Source organism: Argopecten irradians, chromosome 15 (genome assembly GCF_041381155.1).
Source record: "Argopecten irradians isolate NY chromosome 15, Ai_NY, whole genome shotgun sequence".
NCBI lineage: Eukaryota > Metazoa > Mollusca > Bivalvia > Pectinida > Pectinidae > Argopecten > Argopecten irradians.
In genome coordinates, this window is record NC_091148.1 from 30,423,355 (window position 1) to 30,447,899 (window position 24,545).

At 34.8% G+C, this 24,545-nt stretch overlaps 1 protein-coding gene across 5 annotated transcripts; it reads left to right on the forward strand.

Moving 5' to 3' along the window:
• Nucleotides 1–69: 69 nt before the first annotated feature.
• On the forward strand, nt 70–23,027 carry LOC138309262 (serine/threonine-protein kinase 3-like). 5 transcript variants are annotated; one of them, XM_069250421.1, is made up of 14 exons: nt 70–215; nt 1,798–1,878; nt 8,420–8,600; nt 12,508–12,570; nt 12,953–13,117; nt 13,504–13,609; nt 14,251–14,312; nt 15,586–15,723; nt 16,346–16,456; nt 17,525–17,603; nt 18,991–19,116; nt 19,482–19,529; nt 20,597–20,796; nt 22,021–23,027. In XM_069250421.1, exons 1-14 carry the CDS (start codon nt 202–204, stop codon nt 22,177–22,179), a joined length of 1,533 nt encoding a protein of 510 aa, XP_069106522.1. In that variant the 5' UTR covers nt 70–201; the 3' UTR covers nt 22,180–23,027. The 5 variants fall into 5 exon arrangements, with proteins under 5 accessions (XP_069106522.1, XP_069106521.1, XP_069106525.1 ...); XM_069250420.1 differs by lacking the exon at nt 1,798–1,878 and adding an exon at nt 4,805–4,888; XM_069250424.1 differs by lacking the exon at nt 19,482–19,529.
• Nucleotides 23,028–24,545: the final 1,518 nt, after the last annotated feature.

Here is a 24,545-nt window from a genome sequence, read left to right on the forward strand (position 1 = left end):
AAATGTGACCTTCTATACCAGTTACGTAAAACGCTTGATTTGATTGGTTGATTATCGAGACGAACAAGCTTTTCGGTGATCTCGATCTTGAAGGTTCTCCCGTTTCCGGAAGAAGAAAAACAACGTTTCAGATTTTTATTTGTTCATTTGTTGATTTTTCCATGAAGAAGTACTTACAGGATTCGGTATATAACACTGAAAATGACTAGCCAAAGGTAAGATTTGTATCAATTCACCTAATTCTGGAATCGTTTCCCTTAATATATACCATTATCCGAGTACTTCACATTGAACGGTGTCTATTTTAAGACATTCACCTCTAATTTTCGGCTCCTAAATATAGACTTGACCAAGTTTCGGAACTTGAAACATCTTTTTGATACAAAACCAAGCGAATTATTACTCCATAGTGCATTCTTTTAAATTGAAAATATATTTCCAACGTTATGATTCTCTGCTCATTGTGCTCTGCCTCTGTTCTAATCCCACAATTCCAAACAATTGATGCATTGGAAAATATGGCCCAGTTTGTGTTTTACATGAAGGCCTAGCCTTCTAACTGGGACAAAGAGAAGAACATACTATTCACTTTCAAAATGATGCAGAAATATTTTAACATAATATCCCGATTACTGTATTAAATTGATATAGTTTAATAATTAGCTTATCCTTGTGTGGGATCAGTGAATTTACTCCAATCTAAAACGCATGAACATTGACAGTTTTGGTATCATGTATTTATTTATCATCATGATCATCTAGCTGGAAGTGATGAAGGAATAACAACGGAAGAGAATATGTAGTCGTCTCTAGTAGTCAGACCGAGGATCAAACATAAAACCTCCAAACACTAGCTAGATATAGGCTGAACCCCTGAAACATAAAACCTCCAAACACTAGCTAGATATAGGCTGAACCCCTGAAACATAAAACCTCCAAACACTAGCTAGAGATAGGCTACCTATTTAGCTGCACCAATGATCAAATCAGTCCATGCAATTACAAGTTTTAAGTCCTATTATATTTGGTCTGAAGACATACCTAATGAGGCTAATCACAAGTTTGCATATTTCCTGCCAAACTAGTGTTAAATTCCCAAACTGATCCCCATGCTGGAAACAGGGGTTGGCATGCATGCAATTTTGTAACAGCTAGGAGAAGGGAAAATGTAGTGACCAGATCAGAAATCAAACCTAGAACTTCCAAACACTTAGCTTGAGTCAATTAAGCTTAACTACACAATATTTTCTTAATTACAACTGTTTATATATATTCACTTTCAAGTTTGAGATTTTTTTTTATTTCTAATTCCAAATGATAAATGTTTATTGGGTTTTACCAATAATTACTGTACTTTATACACCCATAAATAAATTTTAGACTGCTTCATCTACATGAAAGGTAGGTATCATATGCAATCATGATCTATATTAGATTTAAAATTTTTATATTGCATACTTTATACCTAGTGTGCGTTTTATAATTTAGCAATCTAATAATTAAAGTAATTAAAATTAGACTTGTAAGTTTGCTTGAGCTACACTGCTCTACAATGCTGATATATAATATGTTCCAATACTGGTATAATATCATATAGACCACATTGTATTGAAGCACTGTAGACTGTAGTGAACCAGAGCAGAACTCAAGTCTTATTTTAAAATTACAGATTGTAAGATTCAGTAAAATTAATCACCTCAAATTAGGTGAATTTTATATATAATAAATGCATGCATTGTATTTATTTACCATTGTTATATGTATGTTGATAATTAATTTCTGTTTTTTATTGCGCAGTGAATTAACAAAATTAAGTGATGAAAGTTTGGCGCGGCCACCCGACGAAGTGTTTGATATTATTTGTAAGATTGGAAGAGGGTAAGACATGACAGGCACCTGTTGCTATGGTTACTTGCAGTTTTGTGCCTGCTGATAGCTCTGCCCTCCCCATATAATTTGTGCAGTCACATTTCAGCTTGCATTTGTTATTGTTGTTGTTCAGTTCTTACAATATGCCAAACAAACAATGACTGCATGATGTGATTGTATTAGAAATGATCATGAGAATTTGGCACCAATATAATTTACGAAATTAATTTATCAGCAATTAATTATAAACTAAAATGAAAAATACGCTAAATGTATTCATGATTACGTTAATTAATTGTTAGTTTGGCCTGTTGAGAACTGTGCTATATATACACATGTTGACATCTTCTTTTATCTTGCATCTCCTTTAATATATATAACAAGCATGAATAATGTTAAATGCAAATTTTTTATGTAACCTCAAGAGTTCAGTTGTTTCATCTTGAAATTTTCTCTAGGAATAGAAACAATTATTGAATACAGTATTTAATTTTCTTAAGTTCAAGGTTCGTTTTCATGAACTGCAATCATATTACTTTTTGCACTTTTCTGTATTCTTTTTTTATTCCTTCAGCAGGCTTGAATTGGTATTCTTTTCATTTCATCTGGTGTGCTTTCAATATGTCTTCTTTTCTATTGTATTGACAGCTGAATTTTGGTGATTACAGCCTTATTTCAAAAAGTCAAATTGTAAGCATTTTTAGTTGCATATCCACATGTACAAGTTACGGTAAAACTTATTATCACTCTGAGTGACATGTTCTCTCTATGTGCTATCCGGGTGATCCCTCTTCCTGTATTTTTGGAAATGTCTCACTTTACGCTATGTTGTAGAATGATTCAATGTAGATTGATCATCTTCATTAATACTGACATTAATGTAGTACTCCTGGTTTACCTGATCTTCAGACTTTGATTCCTATGTGGCATTTACAATTTTACACAGATCACAGCTAGGGCTAAGTTTCATGAACATTCCTTAATTATTTATTAATATAGTGATATATAACTGTAAGGAATTCCTAACTTTAAATTCTTCATAGCAAATCATTACAGATTTAAGGAAGTAAGACTGCTTAACTAAAGATTTTTCCTTAATTTCTGTAATGTTTTCTTATGGAGAATTTTAAGTTACAGAATTCCTTAAATTTAAGTTAATGAATGTTTGACATAATTCTTTTGTTAAGCTTGGTTCAGGGTTTCTATGATCTCTGTCATCTTTGTCTCTGATTCTTAACCATCTTGGTTTCTTCTTCTTAAAATGCTGTTTTGTATTCTTCACATTTGATATCATTTGAATGGAAGTAAAAGTTGACTTACATGTTAGACAATAGAGGTTCTGATACAAGTCAAACATATATAGAGCCATTATATATATTGATATCAGGACTAAGCATTTGACCTTTAACCTTTGCTTGATCTGTGACCTTGACACACTATTGATAACCTTTGATGTTGTAAGTAGCATGTGTATATTGTTTAAAAAAATAGTACATTGGTCTGTAGTTGTGTTTATGGCATGCTACTGATTGGTATATATACCATGTCAAACAACAATGACTCCAGAATTAGAATCAAAATCTATCATGATACAGATATATATGTCCTGATAAAAATGAAAGACATGTTTAAATCGATATATATTGTCCATTGTTTTAAGGAATCTGTAATAGCAATATCTGGTTTATAGTACATTTGTGTATAAAGATGTAAATTGAAGCATCGTTTGTAAGATTATTTCGGAACAATTGCAATCATGTCATTGCATTATCGTTAGCACGCCCAGATATCATATTGAAAAATATCAAACATGTTTAACATTTATTTGTTAATATGTCACATTGCCTGTGGAATAGTTACATTTTGTGTTAAGATCAAGACTATCCTATTAAAAATGACAGCACCTCCGCAGTCAAAGTAAAGACATGGTTGTTCCATCTGGAGGCCTAGCTATATCCATAACTACAGAAAAATGCAAGCTGAATTTTGATGGTGACATGTATATGTGGTCTTGTCCCCCAAAACAGCATTTGTGCATTTTCCTTCCAGAACTTTTCAGACTTGCTATAAATACAGCTATGATGTAACAATATCAGAGGAATTTCTTCAGTTGATTTAAAACTCTTGCTAGCTATACATAGGTGACCGATTAATAATAAGTTTTCAGTCAAAACCATACAAATTCAATGAAAAACTACTTTTAATATAAAATGCAATATCTCGACAAAAGCAGAATTTTTCAATTCAAGTGCATTGACTTTTAGAACCAAAATATATTTTTTTCTGATAAGATATGCAGAATACATGATAATTGGTTACAAAGTTTTAAAACAACAAAAGGATGAAAGAAGAGAATGTTACCTTTAAATGTGTTTATATTGCAATATTATGAATAAAGTGAACGAATGAAACACTTTAATTTAGTATTAGTCCGGAGAATGATATTGACATATCATGGCTACCTCCTTTGTTACATCATGGCTTTATGTGTATGGTGAGAAACTACACTGAAGATGGGCTGTGCTGTTGTAGTTTATTTAGGCCAGACGGCAGATGAGACATGGTCCGGGACGTCAGAGACGTTAAATAATGTTATACCCTCATGATTGGCAATAGATATTGGTCCTTATATCCAATCATTGCTGTTCTCTTGCATTCAGAATTTAAAATTATGACCAAATTTGACAATTATCTGCATTTGAAATTCTATGATTACCATGACCTAAAGCTTGTCAATTTTGGCTTAATGACAGCTTTTCTTGAACTTCTCAAGACTTAGTTTATTGTAAACAATTTCATTGCCTTATTTAAGAAATAATCATGACGGTGTACATTATATGTTTGTTTCCCGTCCTGGTCCAGAGAGCCTGGCTGTGCTTGCCTTGTGCTTGGTTTGCTTCCCTTTTTAGTTTGCTTGTCCTTTTGTGTTCCTTAGTGACCCCTTAAAGCGATTACAAGAGGATGACCTCACCCGACCCCCAGAGGAGGTGTTCGACGTGTTGGGCAAGTTGGGAGAGGGGTAAGACTTAGGGTGATTATAGCCTAGAGGTCTCGGGTCTGTGCTGTATGACCTAGGGTGTTAATAGCTTAGAGGCCTCAGGTCTGTACGATTTAGGATGTTTTTAGTCTAGAGGACTATGGTCTGTGCTGTGTGACTTTGGGTGTTTTTAGCGTAAAGGACTCTGTCCAGGATGTTTTATAGCCTGTAGGTCTCGGGTCTTTGCTGTAAGATTTAAGCCATGTCAGGTCTGTACAATTTAGTATGTTTAGAGCCTAGAGGACTTGGGACTGTTGTATTTAGGATGTTTGTATTGTAGAGGCTATGCATGATTCTGTGCTGTTCAGGGTGTTAGAAAGGGATATTGTATATATAGGTGTTGATCGAATAGTAGGTGACATGATCCTATGATCTAACCGTCATCAGAAAGGCTTTTAGATTGCAGTATTGAGTAGGTGACATACTTAGATATAGAGGTTTACCTGTTGTGTGTGTTCTGTATATTGTTCTGAAGCTCTAGACTAAATAGTATTAGACAGTATCACTGTAAGGGTGACTTTGCACATGCTTGAAAAAAGGTTTCAAAATAAGTACAGAAAGCAATATTTTGTGAAAAATTCTGAATCAATGGGATCTTGTTAAAAAATATAATAAGGATATTACGTTTGAAAAATCTTTGTGGTATGTTTATATTGTGTGTCTGTAGATTGGGGCAGAGTTTATTTTGTGTGGCAGTAGACGGAGGCAAGATTTATTTTGTGTTTCAGTAGATGAAGTCGAGGTTTATTTTGTGTGTCAGTAGATGAAGGCAGGGTTTATTTTGTGTGTCTGTAGATGAAGGCAGGGTTTATTTTGTGTGTCTGTAGATGAAGGCAGGGTTTATTTTGTGTGTCTGTAGATGAAGGCAGGGTTTATTTTGTGTGTCTGTAGATGAAGGCAGGGTTTATTTTGTGTGTCTGTAGATGAAGGCAGGGTTTATTTTGTGTGTCTGTAGATGAAGGCAGGGTTTATTTGTGTGGTCTGTAGATGAAGGGGGGTTTATTTTGTGTGTCTGTAGATGAAGGCAGGGTTTATTTTGTGTGTGTCTGTAGATGAAGGCAGGGTTTATTTTGTGTGTCTGTAAATGAAGGCAGGGTTTATTTTGTGTGTCTGTAGTTGAAGGCAGGGTTTATTTTTGTGTGTCTGTAGATGAAGGCAGGGTTTATTTTGTGTGTGTGTGTAGATGATGGCAGGGGTTTATTTTGTGTGTCTGTAGTTGAAGGCAGGGTTTATTTTGTGTGTCTGTAAATGAAGGCAGGGTTTATTTTGTGTGTCTGTAGATGAAGGTGGGGTTTATTTTGTGTGTCTGTAGATGAAGGCAGGGTTTATTTTGTGTGTCTGTAGATGAAGGTGGGGTTTATTTTGTGTGTCTGTAAATGAAGGCAGGGTTTATTTTGTGTGTCTAGTAATGAAGATGGGGTTTATTTTGCTTGTCAGTAGCTTATTTGATGGTGTTAATAGGGGTTTGTGTCAGTAGATGAGGGGGGGGTTTGTGTGTCAGTAGATGAAGAAGGGGGGTTTGTGTGTCAGTAGTAGGGGGTTTGTGTGTCAGTAGATGAAGGGGGTTTTTGTGTGTCAGTAGATGAAGGGGGGTTTGTGTGTCAGTAGATGAAGGGGGTTTGTGTGTGAAAGGGGTTGTGTGTCAGTAGATGAAGGGGGGTTTATTTTGTGTGTTAGTAGATTGTTTATTTTGTGTGTGGGTTTATTTTGTGTTTCAGTAGATGAAGGCGAGGTTTATTTTATGTTTCAGTAGATGGAGGCGGGCTTTATTTTGTTTGTTGGTCGATTGGGGCAGGATTTATATTGTGTGTCACTAGAAGGAGGCAGGGTTTATGTAATGTTAGTTGATGACATATTTGTTCAAAACTTGACTAAAACCAATTTCTATTGGTAATTTCATGATTCTGAATTAAAAAGCCAGTTACTATTCAAAATTGATTGATGGAAAAGTACTGTCATAACGGAAATAAATTTCCAGAATTTCTGTGTGTAACCTACATTTTTGATTAAGATATTCAAGTTAAGATTTGATTTATTACTGTATCAAGAATGGTAAGTGGATTTCTGCCTTTGAAATTTACTTGTGACCTGTATTAGTTTGACTGAAATAGATATATAATTAGTTAGGATTATCTTCCCATTTCAATTATAGATTCTGTCTAAAATAACCTCTTAGTATAACTATTATAGTAGTATAATAGTTTTATAAGTTTCCATGATATGTGGTACATTAGATACAAAATCTCCTATTTCAAAATTCACTGACCAATTGGTAGATAGACTATCTTTCTAGAAGGTGAAGTTTTGTTCATGTTCAAGAGAGTTTCTTCCCCTTTGTGAGAGTTACTTCCCCTGTAGTCCCTCTCCTGTGGCAGGAGGTAGCATTAGTACGAGGAGTCCCTGTGCACTGTCTTTCGTAGAAGCAACTTTAGTGGACTGCTTTGTGGGGATGGTTTTTCCTAGACCCAACATGTGCTTGTTTTGATTTATTTTGTTAGCATCGATGTGACTGATTATTTTGTTGACCTCTTTTTAAGTTGATTAGCACCACAGTATTGTGATGTATGTATTTATAATATATCCATTCAATGTGCATTTTTGATTACATTTAATGTTTTATTGTTCAAATATTAAGCATGTATTAATATGCAAGAATATTATATTTTATATATTATGAGTTTATTGAATGATTATAAGATAATGCATTAACTTGAAATTTAAATTCTTATTTCCAAAGTTATTTTTTACTTTAATTGACAACTACAAAAAAGTTGTATAAATCGGATATAAATCTTCTTTTACAAAAAATGTACATATAGTAGGAAAAGTACATAGTGAGTCAAACCTTGTTAACTTATAAAACTCTATAAAACACAAATGTCCTGTTTTAATTTAAAGTTCTTGTCTTTTGATGGTTTCAACTAAAAATTTCTTTATTCATTCAAATAACCTTTACTTGAAAATTTGGATAACTCAAAATGATACAATGTTACAAGTCATTTATTATTATCATTCAGGATAAGGGTACAAGCTACAATTGCAATTAATATATTTTCTAATGTAATTTAGCCCAATTTAGATGGTATAACTTTATCTGGTTACTAGCAAAAATACTGGATACTGTCTAAATTCCATGGAGTTGGTGTTGATAAGGTTTGACTGTATTTGAATTCAGAATACCAGGTTACAGGATCACAAACGAATCTTAGGCTTAAGTTTTGGCATAGCCAATCATTCATGACGTAACTTTTTGTAACGTCATCTATGATTGGCTAAGTGTAAACTTCAGACAGTTTTGGACTAAAGATTGTTTCATGATCCCAAGGCCTGGCCTTAGGATCATTAAACAGACTTAACGCCAAAACTGTCTGAAGTTTAGACTTAGCCAATCATAGATGACATTACAAAATATTATATCATTTATGATTGGCTGAGTTAAAACTTAAGTCTAAGTTTGTTTCATGATCCCAGGCCCTCAGATCTTGACTTACTGATCCTGTTGTTCCTGTGTAGGTCCTATGGAAGTGTATACAAGGCGCTCCACAAGGAGTCGGGGCAGGTCCTGGCCATCAAACAGGTCCCTGTGGACACAGACCTACAGGAGATCATCAAGGAGATCTCTATCATGCAGCAATGTGACAGTACATTCATCGTCAAATACTACGGCAGCTACTTCAAAAACACAGATCTATGGGTAGGTACTTCAAAAACACAGATCTATGGGTAGGTACTTCAGAAACACAGATCTATGGGTAGGTACTTCAAAAACACAGATCTATGGGTAGGTACTTCAAAAACACAGATCTATGGGTAGGTACTTCAAAAACACAGATCTATGGGTAGGTACTTCAAAAACACAGATCTATGGGTAGGTACTTCAAAAACACAGATCTATGGGTAGGTACTTCAGAAACACAGATCTATGGGTAGGTACTTCAAAAACACAGATCTATGGGTAGGTACTTCAGAAACACAGATCTATGGGTAGGTACTTCAAAAACACAGATCTATGGGTAGGTACTTCAAAAACACAGATCTATGGGTAGGTACTTCAAAAACACAGATCTATGGGTAGGTACTTCAGAAACACAGATCTATGGGTAGGTACTTCAAAAACACAGATCTATTGGTAGGTACTTCAGAAACACAGATCTATGGGTAGGTACTTCAAAAACACAGATCTATGGGTAGGTACTTCAAAAACACAGATCTATGGGTAGGTACTTCAAAAACACAGATCTATGGGTAGGTACTTCAAAAACACAGATCTATGGGTAGGTACTTCAAAAACACAGATCTATGGGTAGGTACTTCAAAAACACAGATATATGGGTAGGTACTTCAAAAACACAGATCTATGGGTAGGTACTTCAAAAACACAGATCTATGGGTAGGTACTTCAAAAACACAGATCTATGGGTAGGTACTTCAAAAACACAGATCTATGGGTAGGTACTTCAAAATACAGATCTACATGGTAGGACTTCAAAACACAGATCTATGGGTAGGTACTTAAAAACACAGATCTATGGGTAACTTCAAAACACAGATCTATGGGTAGGTACTTCAAAAACACAGATCTATGGGTAGGTACTTCAAAAACAAGATCTATGGGTAGTATAAAACACAGATCTATGGGTAGGTACTTCAAAACACAGATCTATGGGTAGGTACTTCAAAACACATATCTATGGGTAGGTACTTCAAAACACAGATCTATGGGTAGTACTAAAAACAGATTATGGTAGGTACTTCAAAACACAGATCTATGGGTAGGTACTTCAAAAGTCTATGGTGTACTTCAAAAACACAGATCTATGGGTAGGTACTTCAGAAACACAGATCTATGGGTAGGTACTTCAAAACACAGATCTATGGGTAGGTACTTCAAAACACAGATCTATGGGTAGGTACTTCAGAAAAAAAACACAGATCTATGGGTAGGTACTTCAAAACACAGATCTATGGGTAGGTACTTCAAAAACACAGATCTATGGGTAGGTACTTCAGAAACACAGATCTATGGGTAGGTACTTCAAAAACACAGATCTATGGGTAGGTACTTCAGAAACACAGATCTATGGGTAGGTACTTCAGAAACACAGATCTATGGGTAGGTACTTCAAAAACACAGATCTATGGGTAGGTACTTCAAAAACACAGATCTATGGGTAGGTACTTCAAAAACACAGATCTATGGGTAGGTACTTCAAAAACACAGATCTATGGGTAGGTACTTCAAAAACACAGATTATGGGTAGGTACTTCAAAAACACAGATCTATGGGTAGGTACTTCAAAAACACAGATCTATGGTAGGTACTTCAAACACAGATCTATGGGTAGGTACTTCAAAAACACAGATCTATGGGTAGGTACTTAAAAAACACAGATCTATGGGTAGGTACTTCAAAAACACAGATCTATGGGTAGGTACTTCAAAAACACAGATCTATGGGTAGGTACTTCAAAAACACAGATCTATGGTAGGTACTTCAAAAACACAGATCTATGGTAGGTACTTCAAAAACACAGATCTATGGGTAGGTACTTCAAAAACACAGATCTATGGGTAGGTACTTCAAAAACACAGATCTATGGGTAGGTACTTCAAAAACACAGATCTATGGGTAGTACTTCAAAAACACAGATCTATGGGTAGGTACTTCAAAAACACAGATCTATGGGTAGGTACTTCAAAAACACAGATCTATGGGTAGGTACTTCAAAAACACAGATCATGGGTAGGTACTTCAAAAACACAGATCTATGGGTAGGTACTTCAAAAACACAGATCTATGGTAGGTACTTCAAAAACACAGATCTATGGGTAGGTACTTCAAAAACACAGATCTATGGGTAGGTACTTCAAAAACACAGATCTATGGGTAGGTACTTCAAAAACACAGATCTATGGGTAGGTACTTCAAAAACACAGATCTATGGGTAGGTACTTCAAAAACACAGATCTATGGATATAGGTACTTCAAAAACACAGATCTATGGATATGTACTTCAAAAAACAGATCTATGGGTAGGTACTTCAAAAAACAGATATATGGGTAGGTACTTCAAAAAACACAGATCTATGGGTAGGTACTTCAAAAACACAGATCTATGGGTAGGTACTTCAAAAACACAGATTATGGGTAGGTACTTCAAAAACACAGATCTATGGGTAGGTACTTAAAAACACAGATCTATGGGTAGGTACTTCAAAAACACAGATCTATGGGTAGGTACTTCAAAAAACACAGATCTATGGGTAGGTACTTCAAAAAACACAGATCTATGGGTAGGTACTTCAAAAACACAGATCTATGGGTAGGTACTTCAAAAACACAGATATATGGGTAGGTACTTCAAAAACACAGATCTATGGGTAGGTACTTCAAAAACACAGATCTATGGGTAGGTACTTCAAAAACACAGATCTATGGGTAGGTACTTCAAAAACACAGATCTATGGGTAGGTACTTCAAAAAACAGATCTATGGGTAGGTACTTCAAAAACACAGATCTATGGGTAGGTACTTCAAAACACAGATCTATGGATATAGGTACTTCAAAAACACAGATCTATGGATAGGTACTTCAAAAACACAGATCTATGGGTAGGTACTTCAAAAACACAGATCTATGGGTAGGTACTTCAAAAAACAGATCTATGGGTAGGTACTTCAAAAAACAGATATATGGGTAGGTACTTCAAAAACACAGATCTATGGGTAGGTACTTCAAAAGCTCAGATCTATGGGTAGGTACTTCAAAAACACAGATCTATGGATATAGGTACTTCAAAAACACAGATCTATGGGTAGGTACTTCAAAAACACAGATCTATGGATATAGGTACTTCAAAAACACAGATCTATGGATATGTACTTCAAAAAACAGATCTAGGGTAGGTACTTCAAATCAGGTAGTACTTCAAAAACACAGATCTATGGTAGGTACTTCAAAACCAGATCTATGGGTAGGTACTTCAAAACACAGATCTATGGTAGGTACTTCAAAAACACAGATCTATGGGTAGGTACTTCAAAAACCAGATCTATGGGTAGGTACTTCAAAAACACAGATCTATGGGTAGGTACTTCAAAAGCTCAGATCTATGGGTGGGTACTTCAAAAACACAGATCTATGGGTAGGTACTTCAAAAACATCATGGATTATGGGTAGGTACTTCAATGGAACTTCAAAACACAGATCTATGGGTAGGTACTTCAAAAACACAGATCTATGGGTAGGTACTTCAAAAACACAGATCTATGGGTATGTACTTCAAAAGCACAGATCTATGGGTAGGTACTTAAAAAGCGCAGATCACTGGGTAGGTACTTAAAAAACACAGATATATGGGTAGGTACTTCAATTGGAATTGCAACTGTATCAATTAAAATACTTAACAATGACATGGAATTTGTCAACATTGTATGTTATATGTTTCATATAAGGAATGTAGAACAATACATGTATGCCATATTTTGCTTCGTTGTTGTGTAACAGAATTAGCATGAACTGTCCATTTAAGACATGTGGTTTTGGGATCCTGAAACCCCTGTATTACCAGTAGTAATAATTTGTTGTTTGTTCTGACAGATTGTAATGGAGTATTGTGGAGCTGGGTCCGTGTCTGATATCATGAGGCTCCGCAACAAAACGGTAAGGACAGCTTCATTATAAACTCATTTGTATTAAATAGAGTGATTTGTTCTTCGTCCTCAACAAATAATGTCTACCAGAAAGGTCATCTTTATAATGAATTGATCCTATCCTCTCCTGTTCTATTTTATACATGTAAGTTAATTTGTACAGGCAGGGCACCCAGTAGACCCATGAGAATATGTTTTTGACTCAAAAAAATCAGATTTGACCCTTGAGTTTGAAATACTTGTATTTGTAGTATGTATCGACTTCTGAATATGCTAAAAGTTTAGGGTCAACTTGATGCTCTGACAAACATTTCTAGTTTTCTCAAAGATTTTCTTTATTACATAACTTATAACCTACTGACCGATTATGACTCTGATTTTGCGTTGGACAGCTGTCTGAAGATGAGATAGCCACCATTCTGTTTGATACTCTGAAAGGTCTAGAATACCTCCACTCACGGCGGAAAATTCACAGGGATATAAAAGCAGGAAATATTCTCCTAAACACAGAAGGACACGCTAAACTGGCGGACTTTGGTGTGGCAGGACAATTAACGGTAAAAATATTTCCTTGTAAAATGAAACATGTTGACTTTTGTCTCATGAAAAAATAATTAAACTGGCAGACTTTGGTGTGGCAGGACAATTAACGGTAAAAATATTTCCTTGTAAAATGAAACATGTTGACTTTTGTCTCATGAAAAAATAATTAAACTGGCAGACTTTGGTATGGTCGGACAATGGCCTTGGTGGACTTGGGCAAGAAAATTGTAAGAGCACTGTGTTTTATTTTGGAGAAAATTGGAGTAAAGAGAAAAATCACAAGATGTAACACCTGGTGATGGTGTGTCTGCCCACGTCCAATAATACAAAAAATATCTTTCCAATATTACTTATCATATTGTGATATTATTGTCATTATTATCATATCTTTCTATTTTAGGACACAATGGCCAAAAGAAACACTGTGATAGGTACACCGTACTGGATGGCTCCGGAGGTTATACAGGAGATCGGATACGACTGTGTGGCAGATATATGGAGTTTAGGTAACTACACCTTAATTACCCTGGCTATATAATGGAGAATGGGGAATTTTATAGATAGTGTAAACCACATCCATTTTTGTCCAATTATTTCCCCTCAAAATTGCTAAAACATTTATTTCCTAGAGACATTTCCAGTTTCAAAATTTTCCTTGCTTCAAAATAGGATAATATAGACAACAATGTACTCGTTACATAATCCAATACACTAGGGATATATCAACATCAGCACAGACTGATCCATTTCTCAGTTTCCTGAGAATCACACGACTCTGATCTATTCCTGAGATTAGGTATACTATACTCTTATAGAGATAATTGTAGATCCCTCTAACCTTTGATAGAGCCAAGTGGTGAAGGTGTCCACACACATTAAAACAAAACCCCCAACCTCTGGGTCGCAAGTTTGAATCCAATGTGGGGCAGATGCCAGGTGCTGATCTAGCTAGTCTATTGGTTTTTCTCTGAGTACTTCAGCTTTTCTCCACCTAAACCTGGCAGCCAGTGTGTTAATAGAACTTTAAATGAATTAAATAAAACCAAACTTTGGATCAGAATCCCTTGACGTTATGCAGCCATTATTTAGATGTTCTATATTTTCTCTACCTTTGTGTTGTAATACATGTTGATTTATCTGTTTTCAGGTATAACAGCTTTAGAAATGGCTGAAGGCAAACCACCATATGGTGACATACACCCAATGAGAGTAAGTTTGTCTGATATATGGTGACATACACCCAATGAGAGTAAGTTTGTCTGAGATATGGTGACATACACCCAATGAGAGTAAGTTTGTCTGATATATGGTGACATACACCCAATGAGAGTAAGTTTGTCTGAGATATGGTGACGTACACCCTAATGAGAGTAAGTTTGTCTGAGATATGGTGACATACACCCAATGAGAGTAAGTTTGTCTGATATATGGTGACATACACCCAATGAGAGTAAGTTTGTCTGATATATGGTGACATACACCCAATGAGAGTAAGTTTGTCTGAGATATGGTGACATACACCCAATGAGAGTAAGTTTGTCTGATATATGGTGACATACACCCAATGAGAGTAAGTTTGTCTGATATATGGTGACATACACCCAATGAGAGTAAGTTTGTCTGATATATGGTGACATACACCCAATGAGAGTAAGTTTGTCTGATGTATGGTGACATACACCCAATGAGAGTAAGTTTGTCTGATATATGGTGACATACACCCAATGAGAGTAAGTTTGTCTGATATATGGTGACATACACCCAATGAGAGTAAGTTTGTCTGATATATGGTGACATACACCCAATGAGAGTAAGTTTGTCTGATATATGGTGACATACACCAAATGAGAGTAAGTTTGTCTGAGATATGTGACATACACCCATGAGAGTAAGTTTGTCTGAATATGGTGACATACACCCAATGAGAGTAAGTTTGTCTAATATATGGTGACATACACCCAATGAGAGTAAGTTTGTCTGATATATGGTGACATACACCCAATGAGAGTAAGTTTGTCTGATATATGTGAATTGTCTGATATATGTGAACATTGTATTATTTTGTGAACTCTTGGTTTTCTTCATAATTATGGAATTGATATCTTGTCTTTGAATAAATTTCACATATCCAAAACAAATTAAAACAAAATAATCCAAAAAAAAATTTTTCATGGAAATTTCATGTTCAGATCTAGATGTATAAGGTTCTATTTTACATATGTTTGACGCATTTTTTACACCAATTTTATGTTCGTAATTTCTTATCACCCACAAAATATGGAGAATATTGATTACATGTGAACACCAGTTGGCTTATAGTAAATAGATTGTGTAATGTAGTCAACTGCCTGACTCCTGAGGTGGACATTTTACCTGATATAAATACATTGTATTGTTTTGTATTGTGTGGTCTAAATCAAGATCCCAACAAACTACCTGTATGTTATGTATAATACAGTGAATATCATTTTCAATTTGACAGGCTATATTTATGATACCCACGAAGCCACCACCTTCCTTCCGGAATCCTGATAAGTGGTCACCAGAATTTATTGACTTTGTCTCCAAATGCCTCATCAAAAACCCAGAGCAGAGAGCAACAGCGCCTGAACTAATGAATGTATGTGTGAACAAGATCATTGTATTGAGTCATTAAATTCTTCCACAAATGATGATTTAATGTATAATGAATTAAACGATCTTGTGATCCTTGAATTTAAATTTAAGTAATCAGGAGCCAGATTGTCCTTACCGAAATATTGTTTTGACCCTATTCGATTCTATGATGTATAGGTAATTGTCTGTTGCCTAAAAGATTATACCAAATCCGAAAAAAAAATTCCTTTTAGTAGATCCTATACAGTAAAACATGTTTTTAATGAACATTCTTACATCAGATTTGATTCATGGATATAAGAGAACTTTCCATACCCTATCAAGGTTTCTATAAGATGTGTATAATATATTATGTATAATGCGCTATGCTTATAACAAAGAAACCTTTTTGGTTCTCAGACGTTCATTATAGCTGTGCTTAACTGTATCTAAGATTATAGACATGATAAAAGCTAAAATTGGTTTAATTTTAAAAATTATTTGGTCAGTATCATTGAAAGATGTTGATTTTAATGTTGTTTTAGTGACTGTAGTTTGTAAAATTGTTTTTATTTTCTAATACTGATCTTGAAAAATATCCAAACTTTCTGTTTGCATGTCTAACTTCATCTATGTTTTCCTTACAGCATGAATTTATAAAGAATGCCCAACCATGTACTATATTACAAGATATGATCAAAGAAGCCAAAGAGATTCTCACCGCACAAACTTCAGTCACCACCAATGGCGACGACTCAGTAAGTCTTGTATCTGTTATCATAGCTGTAAGTAGTGTTGGGAATGGGTTGAAATTTTATGATCGATCATCAGTTTTTCTATATAAACTTTATTTGTTTTACATCGATTACGAAACAAATTATACAACTTATGCAAATCACTCTCATTGGCCCGGATGTAAGTGCTCGAGGGGTCTTAGTATGGGAGGCAAACAGAGTGCCTGGAGAAAACCCACGTGATCGGGCAGGTGACATCTAACCTTTTCACGTCCGTGCGGGGGATTCAACTCAGGCCGGCTAGGTGAAAGACGAGCGGCTTAACCACTACACCATCCGATAATCAGTTTTGTATAACCAATCAATGATTGATTAAAATCAATTATATTTGACTGCGTAGGTTTTCCAGGAAAATTGTACAAACTTTCTTCTACAGGCTCACATGTTGCCATGTTCCCAGGTCGCTTATGTTTTCACAAATAAAATCATACTCCTCTGAACGTTTACATTACCATGTAGTGCTTATGCGCTCTTCACTTCGTTTATACACTGGGTATTTGAAATGATATGAGCAGCAACACACTTGGGCATCCCAAAGTATATAATGCAGTCAGAACAATATTTTTATACCCCACAACAAAGTTAAGGTTGTGGAGTATACTGTAATTGGGTTGTCCGTCCGTTTGTCTGTCTGTAGACACAACTTTGTCAGGCGAACTCCTCTAAAACTACAAGACAGATTTTAGTACACAAAACCCTGACATAAAGGGGAGTTGAGTAAACTATAATAGGGGTCTGCAATATCCCTTATTAATGGAGTTATAACTAAATTTGTGCAGTGCTGGATATTAGTCGGCCACTCTGTTTTGAATTAAGGAAATGTGTGATTTGATGAATATTGAATAAGTAAATGTGATGTACATTTCATTGTTATATTAGAAATGATGCTTACATTTTAAATGAAGATAGCGTCATCAATATTGTATACCGAAATGTATTACGTTTTGTACTAATACATTCTGTCGATTCATGAAAGAAAACCATCATGTGTTTTGAATTTTGTTTGTTTCTAAACATTGTGTTTGGTTTTAGGGAGAAGACGATGATGTTGACTCTGGCACTATGTTACACAAACGAGACGATACGATGAAATCTCATACAGAATCTGCAGGTAAGTAATATTTTAGTTCTATACATGTAACAGATTTCAGGATCTCTAGTTGACTGGTTGAACAGCCGACTAGATCAAATCACTGCCTCCACTAGGGATGGAACTCCTGACCTCTGGATAACTCGTCTGATACTCTACCGATCAAGCTAATGAGGACTTCTCTCTAGCGGAGGAGTATATTGTGGCCAGTGTTCACCAGGGTTACATTGATTCAAACTTTTATCGACAAATGAGAATTCAATGGGACCAGATTGTAGGCATTGACTATACAGATCTTTATAGGGTAACATATGTCTGAAGCATTTCTGAAGTTATTGTTTAAAGGGAAAAAAAATAGATGATAATTATTGTAAAGTAATGAACACTTTGCTCGCCTGGTACATTGGTCATGTTCTTTGTATTCCAAAGTATTCTCCATGAGAGTAACCATGTTCATGAATTTTCTCTTGTCAGAGTTTAAGATCATTTGACCGAGTTCCTTAGTTATTAGAAAGGGAATGATATCATTAATAAAAACATACAAATGTCTCTTCTTTTACAAATGATCATCATGGACATCCTCAGGTACACAGAAACAAAACCCAGCTGTGTACAATCTATCTTGAACTTCTTGATCAAGAATTTCAAGATGGGTTTTTCTTTCCAGTACGAGAGGATGGCCAAGTGGCAGATATTTGTATAAGAAGAGACTTTTGTTCTGTTCACATTATATATATTTTTCCCTCTGGAGGACAATTTTTGAAAATTTATTAATGAAGTTCATAGTTTTTAGCTGACCAAGATAACAAAAGATGAAAGAGTTTCAACAATCGCTCAGCACACAACAAGTAGACTTGTGTTGCTCAAGGCAGTTAATTGTCAGGTAGATTGTAAAAGTCACAGTGATCGTGGCATAGACATAGATATCTTCAAAACAAGTGATCTTCTTCAAGTATAAGAGAAAATATTGGGATATTTCCACCAGAGAGAAAAATATAGGGATATCTCCACCAGAGGAAATATGTTTGCTAATCAGCACTAAGCAAGCCTTTTGCTGACCATCTATATTTTTTACTCAGTTTGCGATTAATAGAATCTTTCACCCTCTCTGGGGTGAGACAGAAGAATCCCAACCCGAGGGGTAAGATTCTTAAAGTGTTAAACAGCCTAAGAATCTTATCCATAGGATCGAGATCTCCTGTTTCACCTCTATGAGGGTAAATGATTCTTTTTATCCTGTGACAACTTTGTGTCACAAGTACAAAGATTTTGTGTAGCTTGTCTTTAGATAGAAAAATCTTGCACCAGTAAAATTGTGGTTATCCTTGCCTTGGATAAGAGAAATATCTCCAACTACATTTCTGTCTACTATACCAGACATGTTTAAGATTCTATTAAACACTTACAGGGACACTGGTGCCTAGTAACAGCGGTACCGTGATAGTAAATAGTGAGGCGGGGACGATGGTCGAGTCAGAGCTGGGAACCATGGTGATCAACGAAGATACGTCAGACGAGGATTCTACGATGAAACGTAAGGATTCTTACAAAACAAGTGGCTTGGGTGTTTGTATGTGTGATAGAAAACTGGAAAATTGTGTGTTAGTGGTTTATCTGTAGCGTTATATAGGTCATATTAGTCGTATCTCAAACTGATGTTACTTTTATTTTGTTGAATATAAAGTCTAACTGTCATGTTATACATATTTTACTTCCAATTTTTGTAAGTACATTTTGTATCTAGCAGTGTTTTTACTCTAAGGCTTATTATTTCTGTTTTCTAAAGACTTGCATACTTCAGAGATGGGAATATAATTGTACTTACAAACTAAAACCATCCTGCCTTTAAATGAATACAAGGGATGGTTTTATATAATCAAAGTGATTACTTGTTTACAGGAGTGGACAGTGGTTATGCTAGCTCACTAGTCAGAAATTTTGACACAGGTTAACCCTCTCTCTATCTATGTCAGATTCTCTAAATTTGATTTCTTTATTTGTTCATTTATCTTATTTGTACAATCTATCTCATGAGACTGTTCTATGTAGATATATTTTCTCAAAACCAGCGAGTTGAATGAACAAATCTCATGATGAGTTGTTAATTAACCATGATTGTGATAATGAATTCTTGCAATTTAACATTTCTTCTTGTCTCTTTGTCATTGTTCTGAACACAGATGTACCAATATGTTCTTTGATCCAGACCAAACATTGGGATAATGATATCCTATCATAGATTGGTTGAAATTGAATGTGTACAATTTAACCTTCCTACTTTCTCTCATCTGAATTAACATCCTTACACTAACAAGTGTAATACCCTGACCTGATCAGCATCAGTACTTCTCTGGAATCATAAACAAACAAATACAATTACTCTATTCATTTTCTTGTGCCTCAGCATGTTCCTGTGAAATCTTGATTCATATTTTAGCTATGATGATGTGATATTACAATTCACTCCAATATGTCCAGCTTATACAGTGTATGTGGACTTTACGTCTTGTTGGGTTATTTTCCCTTGAAGCTTGTTCCTGCTTGAGTTACTTACAATTCATTGAATTTGGAAATAATACATGTTGTTTAGCAGACAAAAACCCAATTATCTCCCTATTTAAAATATGAGGAATATGATCATAATTTATTTTTTTTCGAATCAGAACACTTTTAAAAGTCAATGGAAAAACCTTTCTTAAACCTGATGGCCAAATTTTACTGAGGCATTTATTTTCGTAGTGTATATTGTAATTAATATATTTTGAGTTCTTTCACGTAATGTTCATTAATTCTTCAAAGAAAAATTAGCCTACATGCTCTGTAAACTTTGACATGATTTGTTTCCTTGGAATTAATTGATTAAAACTTAGAACACTTTTGACCTATTATATTTCAGTGATAGTTTTGTTTTGTATCCTATGATATATAAATAAGAAATACTTGAATCTAGAAAATCACATATAGACATAAAGCATATAGAGAAAAGTTTAATAAGACATAATTTAAATTAACAGGACATGACACGGACCAAGGAGGTAAAGATAAGTATCGGCCGGCGTACCTCGACCACTTTGAGAAGAAGGAGCAGGATAAAGGTCCTCCAGTGACCCGCCCATCAACACAAGCCCCGCCTCCTCTACAGTCACCACAGCCTAAACAGGTCACACCCCCACACTACTTCCAACGCTCTTTCATCGACGGAGACTTTGAATTTGTAAGTCACACTAGCTGGTAATGTGTTATTGCCTCTTGGATAAGCACTAGGGGCTATGTTCGTGTAAGACATTCTTCTTCAGTGCTGCTATGATATAATAGCAGATGCTCCACACACCAACAGATGGTATTTTTTCTCTATCAGAAACAGGAGCAAACAAATTAATATTTTTATTCAGTTACAAAAGTTACCTACTTTACACCATTACCACCATTGAAAAGTTTGAACTTCTTATTGTAATCCAAGATAAAATGATTAGAAATAATAAAAAAAAACTCCAGAAAAAATGACACTATGCCTTATATGGAATTCAGTACTTATTGCGCGTGCACCAAAAGCAAAATGTTATGTTCATTTTTGTGTTAGTTAGAAACATATAAACACGATTATACAGCAGGTATTGTTCAAAAGATTGGTATTTTTTATGCTCTGTAGGTGATTGGGCATGTTTAATCCTGTTGTATCATGACAGCACTGACCTACACTTCTGGAGTCGCTTGTTAAAATTATCCAGATATCAAATAGTCTACCACTAGCTCACCACTTCAGTGGCACCCTGGAAAAAACAATACAAAAACAAGCTTGTTAGAAGTGGTTGTTTATGCTGTATTATGGTATAAGATAAAGTCGTTGTCAGGGACCCATGCAATCTGCAATACAACTTTCATACTGGCTCACAAGGGCAGACAACTCTGTATTACTTATAGTCTTGATTTAGATTTGATCTGCATTAAAGGCACTACCTTTCCGGAGCAAAATTTTGTTTTTAAAACATTTCATATATCTGCAAGATTTACTACGATAACAGTGGAAATTTCATTTCGCTGTTTTATTAGTTGCATTTTTTAAAAGAGTTAAAAAAATTGTGTGTAGTAAACGTATGGACTTCTGCAACTCTACAAAATTATTGTTTCACATTCCTATTTAAAATTAAAAGCCGTTTCGGAAAACAATATACCAAAATACCGTTATTTCAATTTATAAAACAATTTTGTTATTAAAGAGTTAAAAAATTGTGTGATGGATCAAGTTATTGAGCCAAACTTTATTGTTTGAAGCATTTAAGTCATTTCATTATTTGAAATGCTCTCTTATCATTTTGTTTCATCTTTTAGCAAACATATCTCTTGGTAGACAGTGCTTATTGCTTAAATGTTACTTATAGTGAATTATTATGTCCCGACTACTGTTTTGGTTTTGTGATTCTGACTTATTTTTTTATAGCTACGGAATCTAGCCTATGAGGATCTAGAGAAAAGGTTGTCTGATTTAGATCCTGAAATGGAACGTGAAATCGACGAGTTACGAGCACGATACCAAGCAAAGCGACAACCTATCCTTGAGGCTATTGATGCGAAGAAAAAACGACAGAATAACTTTTGATCACTGATCTGTATGTATGTATGAATTCCTGCAATCTGGCCTTGAGTGATTGTTTCTGGTTCATGTGGCTTACAGTGATATCTGATGTGTGTGTCGGGGCCTCAAATGGAGACTTGTGTCAGATTGACGGTTGAAACTGTTAGAGAGGCGTCAGTCAGCATCAGTAAAGTTCATTGAGGATACGCCTCGTTCATCCTTCAGCAAAGATATTTGAGATATCCCAAATTCTTCAGAGTAGAATTTTCAGGATATTACACAATATATTGATGTTCAACAGAGAGGACATATCTCGATATCTTTGTCTTCAATGAAGAGTGGCATGGAAACAAGGTATTAAGAAATACTCTAAACTTCAGAAGAAACTGTCAATTCTGTCGTAGACACCATTAAGATCTCGAGCTCTCGATAAAGGTGTCACAAGCGTTATTGAGTCTCTATAGGTCTCTATTGAGAGTGTTTTAAATTGAGTATGTGAGTATTGAAAGCTGCAGGATGAATGATTGATATTGAAAGAAATTGTGAAAATGGAATTGCAGTTTAAACATGATCGTCTGTTTGTTTAACTATAATATTACATGCTTGTAATCAATGCGCAGGACAGATTTTAGCAGAATGAAGAAGTTAAGTGTGTCGGCTGGACTGGTTAAGTTTTAACAGATTACTTAGATTTTATCTGCAGGCTGCTTGGTTATTTAGATCTTGTAATTAATCACCCCTGAAGTTACATTTGAACTCTTCTAAATCAAAGACTAGACCAGTTCATTGTGAAATTTCAGGGGTAAATGAATTAATTTACATTATTTTATGAGAGGTAAAACATGTGTGTTAGAAGTTATCGCCACAGAAAAAAAATCTCGCCACAGAAAAAAAATCACAGGAGAATTTTAGCTATAAATATGATTTTGGTTGATTGCATATCTACAATGTATTGTAAATCTAAAAGATATGATGATGTAGACACAATCAATAATCTATTTAATATGTTTACACAATAATACATTGACATTTTCACTTCCATAGTAAACACATACAGACCTGATTTATTGTCAGCACCAGACTACATACAGGTTACTGGTAAACATGCATGTTACAGATACTCAAATATAAATGTTGTTCAATGTTTAAGAGTTTAGAAAATATACTGCACAAAATTAGGGTTTTCTCAGACTGTACCCATCGTATGCATTATGTCACATTTTATGTGTTATTTTCATGCAAGAAGAGTGAGTAGGAATTACTTTATTAAATTTTCATAGCGATATCAGGTTTTTCATGCTTCGAAAAAATGTCTTTGTTTTAGTATGTCCAGTTTAGAAAAAAATGTCACTTTTTGTTTTATTATCTTCAGTTTACGAGTCCAAATTTACTGCATATGAATGAGTATGAATCAAGGCCTGACATGAGATGCGAATAAGAGAAATAAATTGCACATATGATATGGATAGTTCTATCTATTGTTATGTTATCCAATTCTTTGTTCTAAAATTCAAACATAAAACAACAATGCATGTACCGATAATCAGCTGTTGGTATAATGCCAGGTTATGAAACTTTCAAAACCTTAAAAGAGGTCATTGAAAATGAGACATATGTGAATTTTTTACCACAAAATTGTTTTATCTGTTTTAGTCTAGATTTTCGTTTTATTTGATGCAAATGAATTTCAACCATTGTAAATATACGGTAAACAAGATGGTTATGAAAAAGTAACTTATGAAGCATTCTTATCTAAAACAATGTGTTACCCTTGATGGGCCAGATTTACACAGGCTGCTTGATCTAAATGATCCGTCTTCCTGTAGATTGTGTACATTGATGTAAGATTTTAAGTTTTAACAACTAGTAGTTCTGTTAGTATTTATTCCGTCTTACGCTTATAAGGAAACTATTCAATAGTGGAAAGACAGTATCTTGTTAATAAAATTCTCTTAAGAGTTTAGCTGTTTTTGTTAAAAATAAACCTGATAACTTAACTGCTGTAGCATTATTTCATAAAGAAAAAAAAATTGGAGGGGGGATAGGTCAGATAAAAACTACCAAAGTGTTAAGAAGTGAGAGAATTATAACAATGTGGTTTGCCATTTTTTTTCATTGCTATTGATAGATATTTACTCCAAAATTGACCTTTTGACCTTTTATCTGCTGTTGTAAAGCAATAAATGTTACATAAATAAGTGGAACGTGTGTTGAATGTAAGTGATCAGTGTCTGCTAAGGCCTCGTATATAATTTATAGAATCTGATGGATTGTCATTTTTTTCACTATTTTTGTCAAGTTATTACAGTATTTTAGTTCCCTGTGGTCTATAATGATCAAATTTTATTTTGCTGATTTAATGCTTTCCTTTCCCACATTTTTCATACAAT